Here is a 23702-nt window from a genome sequence, read left to right on the forward strand (position 1 = left end):
AGAATTGCCCTCCCTCCAGTTCCAATGATATATATTCCTCTCCTCCTTCTGAGCCCTGGCCATCAGCGTCCTATGGTCCAGGTTTCCGGTGCCGCCAAGGAGAACGGTCTGTGGGACTGTAGTCGCCTTGCGTGGGGACAGGTGGTAGCTACGTTCGCGGTGAGCACAACAACAGCAGGTAGACTTGTGGAATCACTGTGTTGCACATCTGAGACTAATGTAAACTATGTGTCAACTACAATTCAGTTAAAAACAAAACAAAACACCGACCATGGCAGAAGCCGCTGCCTTGCGCTGGATGTGAAATCATCCTGCAGCACACAGGATGTGGAAGAGGCAAGGTCATGTACTGTCATCACAGAAGTCATGGCAAGGACCGTGGAGCAACTGAACAGATCTGCTGTTGTTTGGACAAAATAAGAATTCTTTGTAAAGGGGCGCCTGGGTGGCTCAGATGGTTAAGCGTCTGCCTTCGGCTCAGGTCGTGATCCTGGGGTCCTGGGATCGAGTCCCGCATCGGGCTCCCTGCTCCGCACTGGAAGCCTGCCTCTCCCTCTGCCTCTGCCTCTCTCTCTGACTCTCATGAATAAATAAATAAAACATTAAAAAAAAAAAAGAATTATTTGTAAGTATATACCCTGCAATCGCATATGCCATGAAGCTTTTTATTACACATTTTTATCAAAGATTTAAAAAAAAAAAAGAGTCCAGGTTTCCACCAATGGTCTGTTCGTGGAGATTGAGCCTCTCTCTGAGGCTGTTCAGGGTCGGACTTTTCCTCATGTTTTTCTGACCGGCAGTGTCTTTAACATACATATTTCTAGGGGCTCCGGGGTGGCTCAGTCGTTAAGCGTCTACCCTCGGCTCAGGTCATGGTCCCGGGGTCCTGGGATCCAGCCCTGCATCGGGCTCCCTGCTCCGTGGGAAGCCTCCTTCTCCCTCTCCCACTGCTGCTCCCCCTGCTTGTGCTTGCGCACGCTCTCTCTCTCATACGCACTCTCTCTCAAATAAATAAAAAATCTTAAAGAAAAAAACCAAACAAACATACATATTTCTACTAACGGTCTGTTCAGAGCGATCTAGGCTTTTTCTAGAAGTCTAGAATGCTCCTCATAATTCCTGCAGCCTCCACTGCCTGATTCCAGAGCCATTCCCATATTTTTAGGTATTTGTCATGGCAGTCTGCTTCCAAGTACCCACATCTGTTTTACTTTTTATTGCTGTGTAACAAATATCACAACGCAGTGGATTTATTTTTTTTAAAGAATTTTTTTATTTATTCATTTGAGACAGAGAGAGAGAGAGAGAGCATGAGGAGGGGGAAAGGCAGAGGGAGAGGGAGAAGCAGACTCCACGCTGAGCAGGGAGCCTGATGCGGGGCTCGATCCCAGGACCCTGGGATCATGACCTGAGCCTAAGGCAGACACTTAACCATCTGAGCCACCCAGGCGCCCCAACGCAGTGGATTTAAACAAGCCAAGGTCCCATGACTTTCCCATTTGCCTTTCATCGGTGACTAAATACCTCAGCCATTCATTATCTTTCCCTGCTACGTCAGCGGCACTCACCAATAGCCTTCCGATTCTACTGTCCTTAGAATGGGTGCTCCCCCCAGCCTCCCAAAAGCCTGTGGTATTGCCCTCTCCCCACACCAAGTGCATCCTTTCTCCCAGTTCGCCACGAGTGAAAATTCGACCAACGGCACCACTCCAGCAGGAAAGCATGCCCGTTCCACTTACCACTAGTGATGGAGTCTTTAGCACCAGCTGCCCAGCAAGGGTCCCAAATCCCAGCTTAGACTCTGCTTCCCCAAATCAATTCTGGCACCAACTCTGTCAGATCAGGCTCCTTGGGAAGGGACTTGAGTGCTGAGAATCAAAACCTGGAGAGTCTTCAGTGAAGTAGGCTTGGACAGGGGTCAAGTTGGACCCAGAGTTGAACTGTTTCTGAAAGGGGGGGAATCTGGGTGGTGCCCCACAGCATCCACTATAATTACTGTCTTCTGTATCTCCGAAGAGCTAATATTTGTACTTTGTATTGTCTATTGCTGCTTAATAAATTACTCCCAAACTTAGTAGCGAAGAGCAGCAACTCATCATCACATAGTTTCTGTTGGTCATGAATCTGAACTCAGATGAGCATCTCTGGCTCAGGTCTCTCATTACGTCATCAAGCTACAGTCACCTCAAGACGGCGGTGGCTGGCGAGCCCACTTCCAAGCTCACTCATGTGGCTGTTGGCAGGCCTCAGAAGACCACTTCCAAGTTCACTCACATGGTTGCTAGCAAGCTTCTGTTCCTGGCCACGTCCTCCATAGGCGGCCTGTGTTTTCATGACAGAGCAGCCAGTGATTGGAAAGAGAGAGGCCATACCCAATCTTTCTGTAACTAATCTTGGAAGTGACATCTATCCGTTTGGTCATATTCTATTCCGTAGAAGCAAGTCACTGAATCCCGCCCAACCAAAGGGAAGAGGACCACACAAGGGCATGAACACCAGGAGGTGGGGATCACTGGGGCCATCTTGGAGCTGCCTGTCACAGGCACGACCTGCCAAACACTGAGCTGAGCATTTTACCCGCATTGCTTTATTTAATCCTCACCATGACCTTAAGGGAGCTGCTATTAATATCCTGTTAGCAGATGTGGAAACAGGCTCAGAGTGGTTAAACAGCTTGCTTATAGGTAGACAGATTACTGTGTGGGAGAGAAAAGATTGAGCCCAGATTTGCCTGTGAACAAGCCCGTGTTCCTCTTTTACTACAGGGTCTCCCTCAATAACACCTCTGGAAGGATCAAAGTAAGGACGTTGAAGCTAAATAGGGTGTCACTATGCTTTCAGTGCCGGGGCCGAGGCTGAGATGTACCAATCAGGGGTCTAAAGCCAGGCATTCCCTAACTCAGGAAGTTCAGGAATAAGGCTGGGAACACAGAAGAGCAGGCCAGAGGCCTGGCTGGAGAGGGAACTCTGGAAATCAGCTACGGACTTGAGGAAATCCTCCTTCCTTTCCAGTTTGCAGACCATTAGTAGACATATGTACGGACTGGAAATGGAGCAGGAACCTCAAAACAAATGAGCGATAGCCATTATTTAGATATGGTCAGAAAAGGTTAAGCTTCTTGCATAAGGACCTATGCAAACTTATAAGCTCTTGGTAACTGCTCGACCGAAATCCAAGGGCTGTTCCAAGTTATCCACTGCTGTGTAACAAGCCACCTCAAATCTTAGTGGCTAACTGCAATAACAATTTACTTCTGGTGATTCTTTGGGTTGGCTGGGCAGTTGTTCTGCTGGTCTCACCTGGGCTCCTAAGCATGAATTCAATTGAGGGTCAGCTGAGCTGAAGGGTCTGCGATGTCCTCACCCACGTGTCTGGAGCCTTGGCAGGGACGGCTGGGACCTCTCTCTCCACACAGGCATCATTCAGTGGTCTAGCCTGGGCTTCTGGTCTCACTGGGCAGTCATGTTCCAAGAAAATAAAGGCAGAAGCTACAAGACAGCTTGAAGCATAGGCTCCAGAACTGGTACCCCATTTTTGCTATTCTACTGGTCAAAGCAGCCACGAGACAAGCCCAGATTCAGGAGAGTGGAGAATGGCCACACACTAAATGGGAGCTTACTGGAAGGCAGGCCAGGGACACACTACAACAGGGTGGGGACAGTAGGGCATGAGACTCAACCAGGGTCATCGTTAATTCCATGTACAATGGAGGCCTTGAAAGGGAGTTCATGTTTGAATCGTGACAAAGTACAGTTGACCCTTGACCCACATGGGTTTGAATTGCGCAGGTCCACTCATAATGTGGATTTCGGGGAAAGAGCACAGTACTGTAAATGTATTTTCTCTTCCTTATGATTTTCTTAACATTTTTTCTCTAGCTTACTTTATTGTAAGAATCCAGTAAAAATGCATATCTAAAATATGTGTGAACTGTTATTGGTAAGCCTTCCAGTCCACAGAAGGCTAGTAATAGTTAAGTTTGGTGGGTTGGGGGTGGGGGAAGAGTCCAAAGTTATACACGGATTTGTGACTGCACAGGGGGTCAGCTCCCATAGCCCCCATGCTGTTCAAGGGTCAACTGTGGTCCTAGTGACCCTGGTACTGGCAGTGAGTCACAGGCCCCACGAGAAAGGACTGCAACGTGCCTGCGATTTGAATGGTCTCCATTGCAGGGTGCTGGAATGAGCAATGGGCTAATCTGTAGGGAGCTTCAGAGTTGGGACCTAGTCAGAAATAGAAACCTGTAAGACTTAAGATGTTGGGTGTTCCAGATACAACAACAGATTCTATATGAAAGTGAATTCAGGCTGCTGTTGGAAAAAGATAATACACATATACACTGCTTTAGAACAGGATTCTTCAAACTACAGGTAGGACTTAGGAAAGATACTTACCTTGAATTTTTAATCCACTTATATAAATAAGCTTATAGATCTGCATCTTGGATTAGCTGAGTAATGAGAAGATACATTTCTTACCAAGGGTCACAGTCAAAGTTTGAAAGCCACTGATTTAGTATATATTGAGGTGGGGGGAGTATCTACTCTATATCCATGGAAAAAAAGTGTGTTAACCTCACTAGTCCGAGTTACAAGATGACAAAGAGCAAGAGTGGTAATTCTATGATTTGGACAGTTTTGTTCCATTCTAAGAGGATTCAAACAAAGGGCACTTGAGTAGTAAGATTTCTTTCCCACATCCTTTACTCCCTCGCTGGAATCCTTAGCCGGAACAAAACAGGGTGGATCCCAAGTTGGGAAGGCTTGTGACAGAAAACAGTTGGTCTCGCACTTGGCTCTGGTCATAGCTCTGAGGGCAAGTCTCACCCAGCATCTCACCACCTCACAACGTATCAGATCATTATTACTGTTGAGTCTCCACCACTCAGGACAGAAGCTCCATGGTCTTGTTCACCGCGTGACTTCCCAGTGGCTAGATTAGTGCCCAGCACATAACGAGGCACTCAATGAACATTCGTGGGCTAAACAGACGAGTGAGGGGGTGAACGGGGGTGGGCGTAGCAAGAGGACCCTCGGCCCAAGTAACGTATTTTATGATCCTTGCTTTTTGCTGAAGATACTCCAGTAAGCTGCTTCCCTCCGGGCTTCCGGTTCTTCAGACTGCTTCAGATCTCAGTTGGGATCCTTTTCTCAAATACTGTTTTCAAGGATATGTTCAGATCTTCGCTCAGCTGTGGCCAGTAGGGCGTTACTGAAACCCACCATCCCGAGGCAGGCGGCCCCAGCAGATGAGAACTCATCACGTTAACTCTGGCCAGCAGCCCTCAAAACGTGTCATCCTTCAGAAGGAGGCCCGTTGCGTTTGTGAGCTGGGCACGACTAAAGGCCACAGATGACAGCAGATCAGGACTGTTCATCTCACAGAAAACAAGGACAATTCACTGAGCAAGGACACCTCAAAATGTTGCTGACAAGAGGGTGAGGAAGAAAGGAAGTTAAGAAAGACACACAACAGATATGGCTACTTTTTTTTTTTTCTTTTTACTTTGAACATTAGCATTAAGTTTGTTACCGTACACATCCAAAGGCCCAGCATGTCGGAAATATCATGAAGTGGCACGCCTTGTACCAGAGTCTCACAAGAATAAAATAGACAATGCTACATCGAGTGGTTAAAAATACACAAAAAAGTAGTTTTAAAAGTCTATAAATTTTTTATACTTAAAATCATGATTGAGTTGAAATAAAAAAGTGCATTTCAATTGCTAAAAAAATAATATTGGTATAGTTAACACAAGGGGGGAAATCAGTACGTTGAGGGATCTGACAGGATGCTGGAAAAGAGATGACTCAGGGAAGCTAGGCTAGCTGGGAGATGCAGGGGGGAGCGTGGTTCTGCCTCGCCACAGCTCCCTGGGGCCATGAGCTCTCCTCTCCCCAGTATCTTCCCCATCTGAAGAGATCCTGTCTTACTACCTGTCACCTCCCCAACTGAAAGACTCCTCTACACTTCTTTGCAGCAAGAGAGGTACCTGCCCTACACGAGTCCAACTTGACCTTCAATTGCGTCTTCGCAGAGGTAGGAGAGGGACACTGCCCCCTTCTGGACTTGACACAAGTACCCCAGCCGCATGGCCTGAATCCTTGGGACCTAGCAGGCGGAACAGGGACCAAGCAGCTTCTGTTTTGTCAAACTCCTTTGGACAAATGTTCAACATTCAACAACAAGCTTTGTAAACCTAACGCTAAACAATTCCTGGCAAGCAAACTGGATTTTCTTTAAGAAATGAGGAAAAGTGCAAGTGATTGCAGTATTGTTGGGGAAAACAAAAATAAAAACCAACAAGTTACACCTGGCCACTTGTTACCTCAACCAATCACAGCTTCAGTTTCGCTTTTTGTCAAGTGTGGGAGTGGGTCAGACTTGGCCGGGGCTGGGGTGGGGGTGGGGGGGAAGGAGCCAGGCAGAGATCTGGTAAGAAGGCCACTCCTGCCTCAATGGGGTAAACCGTGACGATCGTTTGCCCTCAGTTATGACCAACCAGCTCACTGTGAGGAAGATGTCGCAGTGAGTACAACAAACTCGAGGTCAGAGCCCTGATGAGGGTCAGGAGCCGCAGGACAAGTCCCGGACAGAGAGGGAACACAGACTGAATTCCAACCTGGAGAAGCGGCTGCTGCTGGGGACCTCCCAAGGGTCAGGATGCAGGGTCTGACACCCTCCCCCCCCCCTCCCCGCCCCCAGGACTTGCTCCCTGGCATACCAGACCTGCCCTGGAGCAGAGAGAAGCATTTCCTCTTTCCTACTCCAGAGCCAGGCCTGCTGCTTGTCCCTCTCTGAGATGTGATCATCCTGTGCTGCTGGTGGGGTGTGTGAGAAAGAAGTAAGGAGGGCTGCCTTCCTGCTGCTCTGCACAACCGAGCCCCCAAGGAAGGATCCTAAGCTTTCCATCTTGGGGCACTGTTGTTTAAAGCGGCTAATTAAGATGCCTGACCCATGAGGACCTGTGACCCACTCATCAGTCTTTGCATCCTGAAGGTTGAGCAACTACTGGACTTAGCAATAAGGGAAAATGTCTTAAAAACAAAGATCTATAAACAAGCACGGAGCCAAGAGAGGATATTCTGTAAGAGACTTAAAAGCGGGATCTTCCAAAGTTTGAGAATAAAGAAGCTAAAGGCCTTTGTTGCTCTCTTGTGGACACAGCCAGTACTGCGGATGGAAGAGAGACAGCTCTTGGCAAGAAATGAATAAAATGCGTACTGAAACTGATGGGAAGATTGAGAGGAATTCATCCGACTTTCAGAGGCTGCAGATCTATCCTTTGGGATACAACTTTAGAAGTAAACACCTAAACCATGCCACATAGTCTCTTTGTTTTTCCCTTTTGGAAAAACCTAATGAGTTGCATCATCAAACACAGAAAGGATATTTCCAGGAGTGTTAGAGATTCTAAAAGAATAAAATATTTCCCACCAACTTTCAAATGCAATTAAACGCAGCCTTGAGTCCTCTGCAGGATGTGATGCGACGTCTCTGTCTCTGCCCTTCTGACCACACGGTCCCTGTTCACCTGTGAAAGACAGGCCGGGAGGAAGCTGGGTTCGCTCAGGGGAGCTGGATATTCAGAAACAACTTGATTCTTTGGCACATCCGAGTCAGAGAGAGGCTCTCTGGCTGATCAAAACCAGCAAATGCGAGTATTACATTTCCTTCTGAAGTGAAGCAAAATTCAGCTTCTGCCCCTTCTTGCCCCATTCCCATTTCCTACGTGTCCCCAAAATTGTTTTCAAGTAATCTGTAACATCCCTGATCTCACCGGAGTAGCTCAAACAGTGTGAAAGGAACCTGGAACTAGAAAGTGGAGGAGATACTTCTCAGGGCCCTTTGATAATTACACCAAGCGTGCCCTATCCTAGAAGACATGGAACAAGAACAGTCTGTCTCAGGGATGTGGCTCCTCCAAGTGTGAGGCCGCCATGCCTCTCCCCAACCTGTTGTACTGCTTCTGACTTCAGAGAGAAGCCACACATTTCAAAGTGGTTACTTTAGGTAGCCAGTTACAAGAAAAGAGGCAAACTTCTAGGTCAATAACGGGGACCATCAAGGCAAATTAAGGTGGAAAGGATTTAAAACATGAAACTCTTGTTACTTATTTCTGTAGTCTACTTTTTTGCATTCTGGAAACTGGTCTTTCAATTCCAAATAGCTGGAGAGGCTTTCAGATGTCTTGAATTTATTCCTTATCAAACATAACCAATTGTCCCAATTTTGCACTGTCTCACCAGTTAACATATTGTCACCAGGCAAAAAGGGTTAGGAATTTATTAACAGCTGCCTTCACAGACCCCCACTTTGTGTGGTTATTAGTCTTGAAAACCTGAGACTTAGTATTATTAACTTTAAGAAGAAGGGACATGGCATTTTAGGTCAGAAAGGAACAATTTTTGACTAAGACCAAAATACTCAACTTAGCTTTCATTCACTTAAAGAAAAGAAAATGCAACCCAATTTCCTCATTTTAAAGAGTTGTATTTGTTTTCAGTTTTGGAGGAGATCCGAACAGGAACAAGGGACCTGCACAACGACACACACACACACGTCAGTTCTGACTGTGAAAGATTAGCTGACTGCTACAATGGTTTATCAAGAAGGTGCTCCTATCACATGGAGAACACACACTGCAACCCCCTTATTACATCCTTCATATAACATGTATCAATCACACTCTAAAAATTAATGAGATGAGAACAAGTAGAAAAGAAGGTAACTGGAAGTCTCTGAGGGACAGGCAGATGAGAGAGGCAGATCAACAACCAATAAAGGACTTCTGATCAACCCAGAGAGCGATTTCAAATTCATCTGACTCAACTAGAATTATGGGTACAATCTTCCGGAATGTTTCTGGAAGAGAGAGGGCACGCAGGAGCAGGGCCAGCAACAGCAGTATTCGGGATCCCTTCATCAGAAAGGGGAGGCATTCAGGGAGACCCACCAGGAGAAGATGTTCCAAAGAGGTGCTCAGTGACCTTTAATTTTAAAGGAACATCTCATTTCTGGTGAAGAAAAAACAAGGAGTAAGGATAAAATCTTTCATCATTAGCGATGGAAGAGGTCAAGAAATAAGATCAAAGCAAAAGTGTAAAATGTAATCTGAAAGTGACATGGGTAAACAGAACAGGAATAGGTCCAGAATTCGTATCCAAGGGCCTAGCTAGTTTGTAGAGCCAAACCAATGGGGAATAAGGGTAACTTCCAATACTCAGGAGAATGAAATAATCAGAGGTAGGATTCAGACCAGGGAAAGAATGTTCCAGGATGCTGGCTTTTTGAAGGCACTCAAGAACAGAGTGAAAGACTGAGCTGCAGTGAGCTAACGGGGCGGGGGAGGGGGTCCGGGGGGGATCACGGGGAAGTGTGGACTCACGTATCTGTCACAAGGAAATAAACACAACTCCAGGAACGCTGTGACAATACATATATTATCAAGGAATACATAGAGTAACAAGGTAGTAGAAATCCACTTTATAAGTAGTTTCTTACAACAAATATAGCTTCTACTTAGGGAATAAGAAAGAGAAGTCTGTTTTCTGGATATGCCACTCTGCAAAATAGCTGTGACTTAAATCAAGAATTGGATTAAATGGTACATTATCTGGTCCTTTAAACAAATTTACTGAAGCTAAGGCTTCAAAGTTGGGACAACCAAGGAGTTTGCTTTTCCTTTGAATCTTGCAAAACCTATCCTCTAAGACAAAAAGATCTGATCATAGAGTCTATAAAAAGTCTAGAGAGTATAAAAGTATAGAACTATGAAAGTGGACATATTGATGGCAACTTGTATGGCTTCCATAGAAAGTGTGGAGAGGATCTCTGGTTTGCTTTGTCGAGGTAGCGTCCAGGGCTGGAAGGCCATCGTTATTTAGTAAAAATGCTACAGATGACAGGAGCAGGGTAGTTCAGTTGTTCTTATTGCATAAAAACGCCACTGTCTCTTGTGGCTAATGACCTTTCATTCCTGAAAAGAAATGATCTCTTGGGAAATTTCCTATCTTGGTTTAGGCAAAGAGAAATTAAAACCCAGTATTTGTTGGCTCAATGTTATTGTCTGAAGAATTCCAAGCGAGCCGGTTTTTGTCGCGGTAGAATAGTTGATAAAATTCTTGAATGTAACTTATCCCCCTTTTCATTAAAATACTTCCCGTACCGTCTAGAACAGCACCAAAATGTTGGTCACGTGGATCGGCAACGTCATACAAGTTGTCTCTTCTAGACAGTAGCTCAAACAGAACGGTTTCCCCTAATTTCTGTTTTCTTCCTTCTTCTTCCTCTTCTTTTTACAATAAAACCCTACCTACCATTCTGTTTCACTGACTGAAATCTGCAAGATGGGGAAAATAAATACCATCGGCAATGGATTTCTATTTCTGCCTGATCTTCTCAAAATTTAAAACTTCCAGTGACATAAAAATAAAACACACATATCCATTCGACAAACAGAAGAACTGAAAACAATTTCAAGAACTAGAAAATACAGTTGACAAGCGTTTCTTTAGCATATTTTGCCTTCAGTTAGTATTCTAGGGACAATCAAATTATAGGGAGCCTCTAACCACAATGAAAAGGTACTTCCAAACAAATGTAGTTTTTAAAAAAGACGGTACAACCACGGTAATGTCATGCTCAGTCATCAATTTAGAATAATTCATGTAAATGGTAGACTGAAAGTATACATAACTGACTTGCAAAAGATTTCTTTGAACTTCCATAAAGTCTTATGTGGAGACTCCCGGCTTGCTAAAAAATAAGAATCAAATCACAAATATACACGGAAATGAAGCCACATGCCTTTAAACTTTTCATCTTATTTTCTTCATTCAAATTAAAAAATCTAACTCAGTATGAGCCTACCTGACTCAATTTGAGAAAGCAGCAAGCAGCCTTTCGTTAAGGCTAAGGAAGAGTTCATATTTGAATGATAAATCTGCGAGAAAAGCATAGAAAAAGAAAAAAAAAAAAAAGCAATGTCAGCTCAAGAAAGTCCTTGGGGAATTTTCCTCGAGTATGCCTTAACCCTACCAATGATACAAGCCTTTGAGGACAGTAAAATTAAGTAATGAGAAAAAGCCGCAATTGGATATCTATATAACGCTGAAACGTGGCCTTTGTTTGTCTTTAAAAGACGAAGGACAGATAAGGGCTGAGAACTCAAACTCCTCCATGGTTCCTTTTTTCATAAACAGATAGCAAGCAGGCATGAAGTTCTGAAGTCACATGTCGGAGGGAACACACCACAGAATGCAACTTTCATCCTAGTGAAGGACCCCAATCAAATTTCCAACCCTGAGTTTGAGTCTTAAGCACATTAAACCTGATGCACATATATGTTTAAGGCTTAATCCTGCAGTTCTTGTATTTAGAAGCATGAATGTTGCAAATATTCTTAATGCATTTCATCATTTATATGTGATATGACACTGATAAGGAGTCATTACGTTCTGAGCAGTGTTCCTGAAGACCACAAATCCCAAGTCAGGGAAGGTAATACTTATTTAGGGAAAAAAAAAATTAGAGGTTTCCAGATTGTTCCACAATACATTTCACTGTGAAATGTATTATGTGACAATGCTGATTTAAAAAAAAAAAAAAAATCCTTTTTTTGCTTCTGTTAAGGGTGGTGGTGATTATTTGCTTAATACTGGTTTTCCTATGTAGTAGGCATTTTCTTATGGCTATATTCACTTGGATGAAAAAATCAAATATGACTACCTGAATTTTCCAGTGTATAATTATAGTACACTTCATAAAATGGTTGATTTAATGGTCTCAAGTCTGGAATTCAGAATTGCTGCCCAATATGGTAAATTTATGTAGAATAAAATAAGGTACTATAACCAATTAATTAAGTTGCAATTTACATCTTTAAAAAAACCATCTTAATATTATAGGCTTGGCCATTAAGTAATGATACATCTACATGAAGGTGTAGATCCATCCACAAACTTTTCATGGAATGGGAAGGAGATTGTGGAGTACGAGGAGGCAGCCACTAAAGAAATAATGGTCACAAACAAGAAACTAACTTTCCTCATCGGTTTGGGTACCCGGGTGTCCAAAAACCATATACAAAGATTTAAAATAACATTCTTTAGAAATTACATCCACAAACAGGAAGAAAAGAAAAGTAGGTCTTGGGCTACTTTTCTGCCTCATTCCAAAATTTTCCTATGCTCATCATAGAAGAGGAAAAAGGCAATAATCAAAAGGAAAAAGTGTGGAAATTTTAAACCAAAAAGCTAGTAGAGAACGTGGTATTTACAAAACAGGGACTTGACCTCACTTGAGAGTTCCATTTTTTCCTACCACAGAGCTAATCAGCCAGAAAAGTGCTTGAAGCATATCTGCACATTTAATATTAAAAATTAAAAATAAATAAAAGCAGGGTTCTGATTCAGGCAACGATCTAAGAGCCTGAAGAAAGAAAAATGAAGAAATGTACAGATTAAAACACAGAGGGAGAGAGAGAAAGAAAGCAGACCTAGCTTTGGAACTCAGTTCTCTGAGATGGAGGAAAAAAACAACAACACAATTTTTAGCTATACTGAGTCTGGAGAAATCCGATCAGTTAAATACGAGCAATAGGTTAGCCCTTCTCTTCAGCCTTTCCTATATAAGCTCCTGATTGATCGTGCTCTCTCGAAGCTTCACAAACCTGGAAAAGTAACCTGTCTTAAAGGTGTTAGAGACGCTGCTCTCACCACCTGTCAACACTGTGTCACATAATTACCTGCAGCGAACGGGGCAGCAAAATGTAGGAGTTATTCTTTCCCTCGCTACAATTTAAACTGTGATAGAATAGCTCAAAGTTGTGGATATACCCGTGGATGAAGAGACATTTGAAAACTCACAGTCAATTTGTTCTCATGACAACTTCTCAGCTACTGTCAGCAACATCATGTTTGTGATTTTAGTGTACTATTTTATCTTGTCACAACAATTTTAGAAAAACACAGCAACCTCAAAACGAGCAGTGTATCATAAGACTTCCATTTGTCGTCGCGACAGGTGGAACACGGGCAAGCTCTGGGGACAGCGAGAAACAGACATGACTGAAGACACCCCCCCCACCCCCCGCTTCCTCCTCCTGACGGTGAACAGCTTGACTCAGAGTTTTAAAACCCGCAAGCTTTAGGTGACTTCCCTGGGAAAGATCCAACTCCTTGCCAATCGTTCCATTTAATGCGATGACCCCACAAGTGAAACGCGGAGGACAGGAGCATGTCAACAAGCCTAACACACCGACACTTGAGTGTGATGCAGAGATTTGAAAAACTAGCAAGGACTTATGTCAAGTTCTGAAAGCAAAACCTCACCGTGCAGTAACCTGGTGTCTGGAGACCCTCTCAGATACAGCTAGTCTCTGAAGCACCTTTGAGTTGTACGGATGTAAGAATAACTTTGAACTATAGAAGTTATATGCATCTTTAAGAATCACATTTTGATGATTATAAAAATTTTTTTTCTATTTTACAACATAGGCCCAGCTACACTGAAAAAATTACACCGCTTATTGAAATACATTTCATTTTAGAAACAGACCACTAAAGAAGTCCATACAAAAACTCTAAAATAATTTCTGTAGTAAAATAAAGAGTGCGTTAGGAGAGCTACACAAAGAAGAAACTTCCCGTCTTTCTCTATAATGCTGGGTATACTGGGAAACACGGCCGGCCCCATTCTGAAGCCAGCACCAAAAGCTGAAAAGAATTTGTTACGATACACAGTGATACAATTAATGCTCTGGATTAATCTCACAGCCTTCCCGATTAGTACAAAGGAAACCAGGCCTGTCCCCTCTTTGAGGAGAAGTCCGGGATATAAAAGCAAGCATACCTCATCAGCTGATATGAAATTATAAAATTCCACAAGTCTGAGTATTTGAAATTTATAAAAGTCACCAGAAAATGCAAGCAAATTGGGCTTTAGTTCGGTGGTTCCCCTGGTTTAGATGACAGTTCCCTCCGTGAGCTCAAGGTGGTCTTCGCGTTCATTCCCTTGGATGTGTTGATTCACCAAGACAATGACAAAGCTCTTGGTGGAGGCTGAGGAGCGTCTGACAGCTACAGAAATGCTCACCAACTCCCTCTCTGCAAACTCACACACGGGCACACAACTCGTGGAGAACACACTTAAGGAGATGGATGTTAATGATGCTGTGCTGAACTGTTCTTCTCGGCCAGGTGCCGCAGGAAGTTGTCCTCACCCGGGCCTCTATGATTTAAAGGCTCGCTCTTAAAGAGAGCTGGAGGTGGAGGGAGGTGAGGGACCGGAGGGATCGGGAGGTGGTGGGGGTGGTGAGGGTGTGGGTGGATGTGAAGGTGTGAGAAGGGGTGGGGGATGGGCCGGGGGGGGAGAGTGCTCACAGGATTCATACTGATCGGGGGGGTGGGGGTCGTGGGTGTGTTCACCACAGAAGGAACTGGGGTGGCTGGGGAAGTTGTGAGTGGGATCTGGACAGCAGGCGGCACATTCACGGGGCTGGTCACCCGAAAGCACTTCTCCTTGTGGGCCTTAAGCATGTTGGAGAAGCGGAATCGCTGGCCACACACGTCACACGGATAGGGCTTCTCGCCTGTGTGAGTTCTGCGGTGCCTCTTCATGTTGGGGCGGCTGGTGAAGCTTTTGCCACAGATTTCACAGATAAAGGGTTTCTCTCCTGAGATGAACACAGACACAAAAAAATGATTAACATACTAGGCGGTAATTACATGCTCACGCATATTTAACCAGGAGATTAGCACTCCTCTCCCTTACAGCATGTCATATTCAAAGAGTCTCCCAAAGTTGGGAATTAACAAGTAAGAGCAGATAGGAGTAAAACTTACATACAACCTACCATCTGGGCATGGTTAAAAAAAAAAAAAAAAAGGCATCTACAGCAGTGATCCTTCACATCCTACGTGAAGAACCGTTCCAGTCAGTTCCCTGTGCTCAAGGCGGCTAAGACCGTGGCCCATATCTCTGCCTCTTAAATTTAGGCAAAGTTCGTCCGTTAGCCATTTCTGAATTCCAAACAAAAGAAAGACTGCTAGAAATGTCCCGTGGAGCAAAGAAGTCTCTTGGTGTCTACCTGCACGTAATTAGCGTGCGGCATACTTCTTGGTGTTGGACTTGGAAAATGCCGGATGGCTCACCCGCCACCAGGACTCCCACGCTGCAGAGACTCCCACAGTGGGAGAGCTGTGGGCATTTCTGCAGACAATTTCTTCATTCTGTGGGAGCACCTGGCACATCTGAAGAGCACATGGCGCTCCTAGCGCCAGCCTACTAACTGCCCCCAAGAGATTCTGACAACCCAAACTGTCCCCACACCACTCCCAAACGTCCATGGGTGTGGGGAGGGTTGGGAGGCGGCTCCTGGCCCTGGCTGAGAAGCATGGGGCCGATGAGTCAAAAAGGAAACAAAATTCCATAATTCTAAAGGCACCGAGGGAGGAAATAAGGGCTTCATTTTTAGGGTTCCTAACTTTTCTTTGGACCACGACATGGTTCCACGCTGTCTGCTGCTTTTCTACCTGGGCCACAGCAGGAAACAAGATGGCTTTTGAACATGTACGTCCGTTCGCCACTTCATACGGAATGCTAGGGTGAGCACCTGCGTACACATGTTTCCGGGGCCATATGCTTGCATTGACTGATTCCTTCGTCAGTTCTCAGGGTACGCAGCTTGTACCTTTACTGTAACTCCTGCTGCAAGGGGCTGTTCTCACCTCAGGTACGGCTCCCTGACCGGCGTCCTTGCTCTACTCTGCATAAATAATAGCTATGGTGTATGGAGGCTTCCTGTGTGCCTGGTCCCGTTCTAACCACTTTCCATCTATGAATTCTAGTGATCCTCACAGCGACAGCCCGTATGAGGCAGCTGTTATCATCTCTACATTACTGATGGGGAAATTAAGGAACTTGCCCAGAGTTCTACAGCTAGAGAGCCAGGATTTCAAATTGCAGTCTGGTTCCCTCCAGAGCGTGCTTTGACACATAAAACACGGCACTTCACACCTTGATGCTTCGTGCATCCCTGCACAACGAGGGAAAATAACATCCCTCCTGTTCTCCGCTCCGGACCCCTTTGTACACGAGCAGAGAACACCTCTTCACCCCTATCATAGTCCTTATTTCTTCTCTCTGTCTTTGGGAAACTGACAGCCCCTGCTGCCCTCCTTCTCTGAAAGCCAGAATTTCCTTGCTTCCTCAAGAGACTAGACTGTGCAGTCAGGAGGGATCAGTTTTGTATTCAGCTTTTTATTTTATTTTTTTTTAAAGATTTTATTTATTTATTTGACAGAGAGAGAGACAGCGAGAGAGGGAACACAAGCAGGGGGAGGGGGAGAGGGAGAAGCAGGCTTCCCGGGGAGCAGGGAGCCCGATGTGGGGCTCGATCCCAGGACCCTGGGACCATGACCTGAGCCGAAGGCAGATGCTTAACGACTGAGCCACCCAGGGCCCCTGTATTCAACTTTTTAGATAACTTCAGAGCCTACCTTGTTTTCCATCTTTTTAATTCGTTTCCTCCAATTACCTTAAAAACCTCAAATCTCTTAAACAGAATTGATTAAATCAAGACGGCATACCCATCTTAATGATGGACAGCGTCATTAAAAACAGTATAACGAAAGTATAGAAATCGAATTACTGACATGAAAATCCATAATCTATGAAGCTTCTAGTCTATTAAGTAAAATGAGCAAGTTATGAAAATGCACACATGGTATTATCCACTTTTAGTTAAAAACAGGTATGGAAAGAACTACAACAAATGTCAGTGATTCTCTCTAGGTAATGGGATGATGAGTGATGTTTTTATTTTTTATGCCTACATGTACTTTCTGTTTCTCTCAAATAAACACGATTTACTTGTATAATACAGTATTTTATTTTATTTTATTTTATTTATTTATTTTTTTTAAAGATTTTATTTATTTATTTGAGAGACAGAGAGAATGAGAGAGAAAGCACATGAGATGGGAGGAGGGCCAGAGGGAGGAGCAGACTCCCTGCTGAGCAGGGAGCCCGATGCGGGACTCGATCCAGGGACTCCAGGATCATGACCTGAGCCGAAGGCAGTCGCTTAACCAACCGAGCCACCCAGGCGCCCTATAATACAGTATTTTAAAAGCACACCTGTTTGACAACCTCTCAAACCCCCCTGGGCTCTCCAGAGTTAGTACTCTTTACTCCCAACAGCTATATGGAAACAGAGCCAAAGGACTCACTCTCTGAATTATTAGTCTAATTGGAGCAAACACTTTCACTTGATTCACTAATCACTTCTTAGGCACACTAGACCTTGCATCCACAAACAGGATTCATTGTAAGCTTACTGAAATATATGGACATTAACTTTCTGTTGTGTGTTCCAACCTGGATCAAATCTGGGATCTCTCTATCCATCGTCCGTTTGTAGTCTTGTAGGCTATAATGATTTGCCACAGAAAGGCCAAAAACTATTAGAAGCCACCTATCACAAATCCATGGGTTCAAATTAAAAATGGGTCCTTTTTGGGGCACCTGGGTGGCTCAGTCGTGAAGCGTCTGCCTTCGGCTCAGGTCACGATCCCAGGGTCCTGGGATCAGGCCCTGAGTCGGGCTCCCTGCTCCGCGGGAAGCCTGCTTCCCCCTCTCCCACTCCCCCTGCTTGTGTTCCCTCTCTCGCTGTCTCTCTCTGTCAAATAAATATTTATCCTTTTTATTGCTTAGTAATCTTTTATTCATTTCTTAAAGTCCTGCCAAATTTTCCACATTTGTTGTTCCAGAAGTAAGCCTACAATCCCACTTACCTCTAAGTCTCACTACTCATCAGGCCCCATCTCCTAATTCTGCTAATAATGAGTGATGTTAAGGTCTCCACGAGACCTCAAGGTAAGATTGTAATGAGGCTGAAGTAAGGAAAAATAAAAACATAACATTTGCAATCCCAAACTCCTGCACGACATCCCACTTTAAGGAAGAGCTGGTAACTGGGTGGCTGGAAGATACATTAAAGCTAAGTCCATAGAGGTAACTAGAAAAGTATCTATATCAACATCAACACACCTAAGGACAACACACCTAGCTGCTACATATAAAGCTAAGCTGACTGTAAGAAGCAGTACTGTAATGAGTCTGAACAAAGAACATTACACATGAAGGCAGAGTGTTTACAGGAAGACAGAAAAGAACAAGAATTTGGCTGACTACTTAGCTGTTTTTTGCACTGTTCAAAGGGACAAGCGATCTGGCTTCCAGTCCACTTAGTATGAATATCCTTGGGTAGCGATCAGAAATCTACATATCCACATGTGCAGCTGTAATCTCTCTAAAGTCTTTAGCTTGAAACCCATTTTGCAAACTGCCTACTGGGTATTTCCACATGAATGTCCTGTAGAGGTCTCACAACTAACAAGTGCAACGTTAAATTCATTATCCTACTTAGCAAACCTGCTCCTCCCTCTACTATTTTCTGTCTTGACAAATGGCATTCAAGACCCAAATCTGGGACTATCCTTTGGTTCTTCCCTCCTGCGCCACCTTTACCCAATCAGTCCCCATGTTCATCTGACCCTACCTTGTGGATCACTTTCGTTTCACCCACTGCCATCACCGCTCCACATCATCACCCCCACTCCCCTAGGTTACTGTGACATCCACCTGCCTGGTGTTGCCTTCTCTTTTCTTGCTCCCCGCCTCCCCGCCCACTCTCTACCCCGGAGGCAGGGTGAACTTTCAGACTCGTGTCACAATCTGCTCAAGACCATTCAAGAAATTCCCACGGTCCTTAGAATAAAGTCCAAACTTTTTTCATGGCTTATGGGGTTTTTTGGTGACCTGGCACCTGCTTACTGCTCTCTGGTATCACGTCTCATCAGAATTCCTGCCCAGCCGCCCCCATCCACCAAACCCCAGCCAACTTCATTTAGTTCCATGTACTTGCTCTTCAGCGAACCTTTCGTGCCTACCCAGCCTGACTGTGAGCCCTGTGAACCTAGGGTTGTTTCAGTCCGGCTCACTACAATAGCCCAATTTAGTAGGTTCTTAGTTAATGTTTAAAAATCAATATTTGTTAATTCTGAGACGTGCATTCCCTGGCATACTGACATCTCTGAGACGGACATATACCTTACACTTGATGGCATGCCATTTTTATTTGCAGCCTTTTCTCAGTAGTGTACAAATTAAGTTTGTCTTACAAGGGATGGCTTCTTGGATTTGAGGATGTATGGTACTCACCATTAAGATCACTCAAGTATCTTCCCCTCCTGTGACGCCCAGTCCCTACCAATCTTCTGATGATAATTTGGCTTCTAATATATATTTTTACTTAGGCAAAGAACATGCTGACCAAAGAAGTAAGAGTTCTAAACCATCTGCCACTCAGCTTTTTCACTGTAAATTAATAAATCAGCAATATGTCATTAAGACGATTTACCACAATCCCTCTGATCCTGATCTGCTTGAGTGCACTGCCTCACTCTGGACGCTGAGAACCAGGCTCTGGAACGGTGCTTTTTGCCCTCATGATGTCCCGTATATCCCTCCATTTTATGACTTGCTACATTAAATTATATCAGAATCATTAAAATATGTGGTTCTGGAGTCAGGCTGCCTTGGACAAGTTATTTGATCTCTGAGCCTGAGTTTCCTCATCTGATAAATGAAGATCATAGTAACAGGCGATTGTGAGAAGTTGAAAATACAAGGAAAGCACTTAGAACAGTATCTGGCACATAGTAGACACTCAGTACATTGTAGTACTTCTATGATTATGATGATTATTATTACCACCACCATCCCTGTCCCTGAAGTGTAAGCTCCTTGAGGACAAAAACCAGGTCTGAATTCATCCTTGTGTTGCCAGGCACTTAGCGCTGTACCTGGTACAAGGAGAATCAGCAATCATTCTATGCTGAACTCACCCCACATCCACACCGTCCTAAGAAACCCTGCCTCAGGGCTGGGCAGCCTCCCTGGACAGGGTCTGCCTCACTTCTCTTTAGCTGCAAAGAAACAGCCCCTATCAACGGCAGTTCCTGCAATGGCCGTAATCCCCAACAAAACATACTCTAAATGTGGTTACTTCCAGCCTCAAAAGAGCTATCTCTTTTCTTCAATGCTAACCCTGCTCCTTGTACTCTCCCAGGTGCTCCTGTCATCCTTATTTAACACCAAGGAACCAGAGACCCGCAGAGGCTGTAGAGAATGCAGAGCCAGGCGTGTCCAACCCCACCAGCTGGCCACTTTCCCAATTTTGAGTATTATGAGCAATATTTTTTTTTTAAAGATTTTATTTATTTGAGAGAGAGAGAATGAGAGACAGAGAGCACATGAGAGGGGGGAGGGTCAGAGGGAGAAGCAGACTCCCCGCCGAGCAGGGAGCCCGATGTGGGACTCGATCCCGGGACTCCAGGATCATGACCTGAGCCGAAGGCAGTCGCTTAACCAACTGAGCCACCCAGGCGCCCTATTACGAGCAATATTAAAAGGCAGATGACAAACCAGGGGAAAGTACTTTTTTTTTTTTTTTTAAGATTTTATTTATTTGACAGAGAGAGAGACAGCGAGAGAGGGAACACAAGCAGGGGGAGTGGGAGAGGGAGAAGCAGGCTTCCTGCTGAGCAGGGAGCCCGATGCGGGGCTTGATCCCAGGACCCTGATCATGATCTGAGCCGAAGGCAGACGCTTAACGACTGAGCCACCCAGGCGCCCCGGGAAGTACTTTAATATTGGCGTGAAACGAGGTCCAGGATATGTAAATATATATAAAGATGTATTAGAAACAATAAAAAAAAAGTCAAACACTGCAATGGCAAGATGAATACAAAAAAGACACAAGCAGTTCAGGAAGGAAAATATACTGACACTCAATAAGCACATGAAAAAAATGTCCAATCTCACTTAGCAATGAATTAAATGCAAATTAATACAATAAGAAACCATTTTCCACCTGTCAAATCAGCAAGGATTTTATTTAGCATTGGAAAGGGTTGGGGAGATGGGTATTTTCATGCACGGCTAGTTAAGAGTGGCTATTTTGCAATACATACCACCAAGTCTTAAAAATGTGCACATCTTGGGGTGCCTGGGTGGCTCAGATGGTTAAGCGTCTGCCTTCAGCTCAGGTCCCACATCGGGCTCCCTGCTCAGAGGGGATCCTGCTTCTCCCTCTGCCTCTCTCTCTCTGTCTCTCATGAATAAATAAATAAAATCTTAAAAAAAAATGTGCACATCTCTTTGCCCTAATAATCCCATTTCCAGGAATTTATCCTAAGTGAATAATCATGGATGTGTTAACCACAAAGCTGTTTATCACAGTATTGTTTATAACAGTAGAAAAATTGGAAACAGAAATCATCTAAGTCCAGTAGGGAAATGGCTATGTAAAATGGAGACAACATCCTTTACTTTATAGGACTATTGTAAAAGTTACACTGATTATATGAGGTAATGCAGGTAAAGCAGTTAAGATAGTGCCCGGCATATATGTGCATAATAAATGATGGGTATTATTACAGCAAATTTACCAGAAGAAATATTATACAACCATTAAAATGATATTGCTGTTACCACTATGGAAAACAGTATGGAGGTTCCTCAAAAAGTTGAAAATAGAGCTACCATACGATCCAGCAATTGCACTGCTGGGTATTTACCCCAAAGATACAAATGTAGGGATCCAAAGGGGTACATGCACCCCGATGTTTATAGCAGCAATGTCCACAATAGCCAAACTGTGGAAAGAGCCAAGATGTCCATCGACAGATGAATGGATAAAGAAGATGTGGAATATATATACAATGGAATATTATGCAGCCATCAAAAGGAATGAGAATGCAAAAGAATGCAAAAGGAATGCAAATTGCCATTTGCAACGACGTGGATGGAACTGGAGGGTGTTATGCTGAGTGAAATAAGTCAATCAGAGAAAGACATGTATCATATGACCTCACTGATATGAGGAATTCTTAATCTCAGGAAACGGAGGGTTGCTGGAGTGGTGGGGGGTGGGAGGGATGGGGTGGCTGGGTGATAGACATTGGGGAGGGTATGTGCTATTGTGAGCACCGTGAAGTGTGCAAGACTGTTGAATCACAGATCTGTACCTCTGAAATAAATAATGCAATATATGTTAAGAAAAAAAAAAAAAAGAAGAAGATAGCAGGAGGGGAAGAATGAAGGGGAGTAAATCGGAGGGGGAGATGAACCATGAGAGACGATGGACTCTGAGAAACAAACTGAGGGTTCTAGAGGGGAGGGGGTGGGGGGATGGGTTAGCCTGATGACGGGTATTAAAGAGGGCACGTTCTGCATGGAGCACTGGGTGTTATGCACAAACAATGATTCATGGAACACTACATCCAAAACTAATGATGTAATGTATGGTGGTTAACATAACAATAAAAAATTTAAAAAATGATATTGCTGTTAATGACATAGTACAGTCAAAAGGAAAAGCCAGTTATAATAAAGACCCAATTTTTGTTTTATGTCTATATACATGAATACATAAACACTTATGTATAGTATCTAACTATATGTGTATTAAGAAACTAAAGAATTTTTTAAAAATGTATGCCAAATGTTGACAGTAAGGTTTCAGTGATGATCAGTTTTGTTATTAACTTTCACATTTTCTCATATTCTTTTTAGTAAGTATGTACTACTCTTTTAATGAGAAGGCTATTAGGTGGCTATATTTCTTTGGGAGAAATAGGAAATGTGGAGCTTGCCTATTTGGTCAAAGAAGAATATTTAACATAAACTTTTATTCAACAAACATGACAGTCACAAAATATATACTCTGGTTTCATATCATGGACATTTCAGGTCTACAGGAAGAAGGACAAAGGGGAAGGAAGGAGGAGAAAGGCAGAAGGAGGTGAGAAGAGGGAACCGGGAGAACGACGCCCAGGAGAGGGCAGGGAAGAGGACGGCAGGGCAGTGCAGGGGTGTCAGGGGCTCCCAGTTCCTTCCAGCAAATGATGCGGCCGCAGCCAACATCTCCGGGGCCACCATGTCCCAAGCATCGTGTGTGAGAATAACACAACTTCTGCCTCCAAAAAAGCTTATTTTCTATCTAGTTCCACAGCTTCCTGCTTTACAACAAAAAACTGAATCCTGAAAGCGACTCGGAACTAAGAGCCTGTCCAAAAGCCACCAAATTAGAAGAGGAGAATTTGTTAATTACTCTGCTATATCCTGCCGTCCATCCACTTAAAGTTCTCATTACCCTTTAAGGGGTAATTTATCTAATTAAACTCCTCTCATGACTCTTCATCTAGACTAATCCTTCAAATCGGAGGGTGCTCTGCTCTGAATGGGGAGGAAGCCCACTGGGCAGGCATTTTTCTCTGGACTTCAACAGAAAATTGGGAACTAAAGCGATCCAGCCACGGTAGAGTTTCTTCACCTCTGGCTCTGGTTGAACAAAAAAGAGCAAGGGGCTAAGCAAGATCATCTCTTGTGGTTCTTTCTAGCTCTGCTACTCTATGGACAAACAGAATGTAGAATCCCATGATTAGATTTTATGTTGAAATCTGAAAAATGGTTCATACTGTTCAATTTGTACAAAGACTAGCTAACCCCAGAAAACCAAGTTAAGGCTGAGATACAATGATGCAGTGTTTACAGGGGGAGCTAGCTACTACTTCAGCCAGTTCCCTGCAAACTAGGTAGTCAAATGCTTACAAGATTCACATCCATGCTA

General features: G+C 44.0%; 1 protein-coding gene across 2 annotated transcripts in view; it reads right to left on the reverse strand.

Moving 5' to 3' along the window:
• Positions 1-9425: 9425 nt before the first annotated feature.
• The window catches only part of ZNF652 (zinc finger protein 652), a 58914-nt gene continuing 44637 nt past the window's right edge, over positions 9426-23702 (reverse strand). For both annotated transcript variants that reach the window (XM_028093690.2, XM_028093687.2), the window contains one exon: positions 9426-14678. In XM_028093690.2, coding sequence (XP_027949491.2) covers positions 14167-14678 — 512 coding nt within the window. In that variant the 3' untranslated portion in view covers positions 9426-14166. The remainder of the gene's footprint in view (positions 14679-23702) is intronic.

This window comes from Eumetopias jubatus, unplaced genomic scaffold (assembly GCF_037043125.1).
Source record: "Eumetopias jubatus isolate StellerSeaLion01/CBP00866 unplaced genomic scaffold, mEumJub1_p1.0 scaffold_10, whole genome shotgun sequence".
NCBI classification, from domain to species: domain Eukaryota; kingdom Metazoa; phylum Chordata; class Mammalia; order Carnivora; family Otariidae; genus Eumetopias; species Eumetopias jubatus.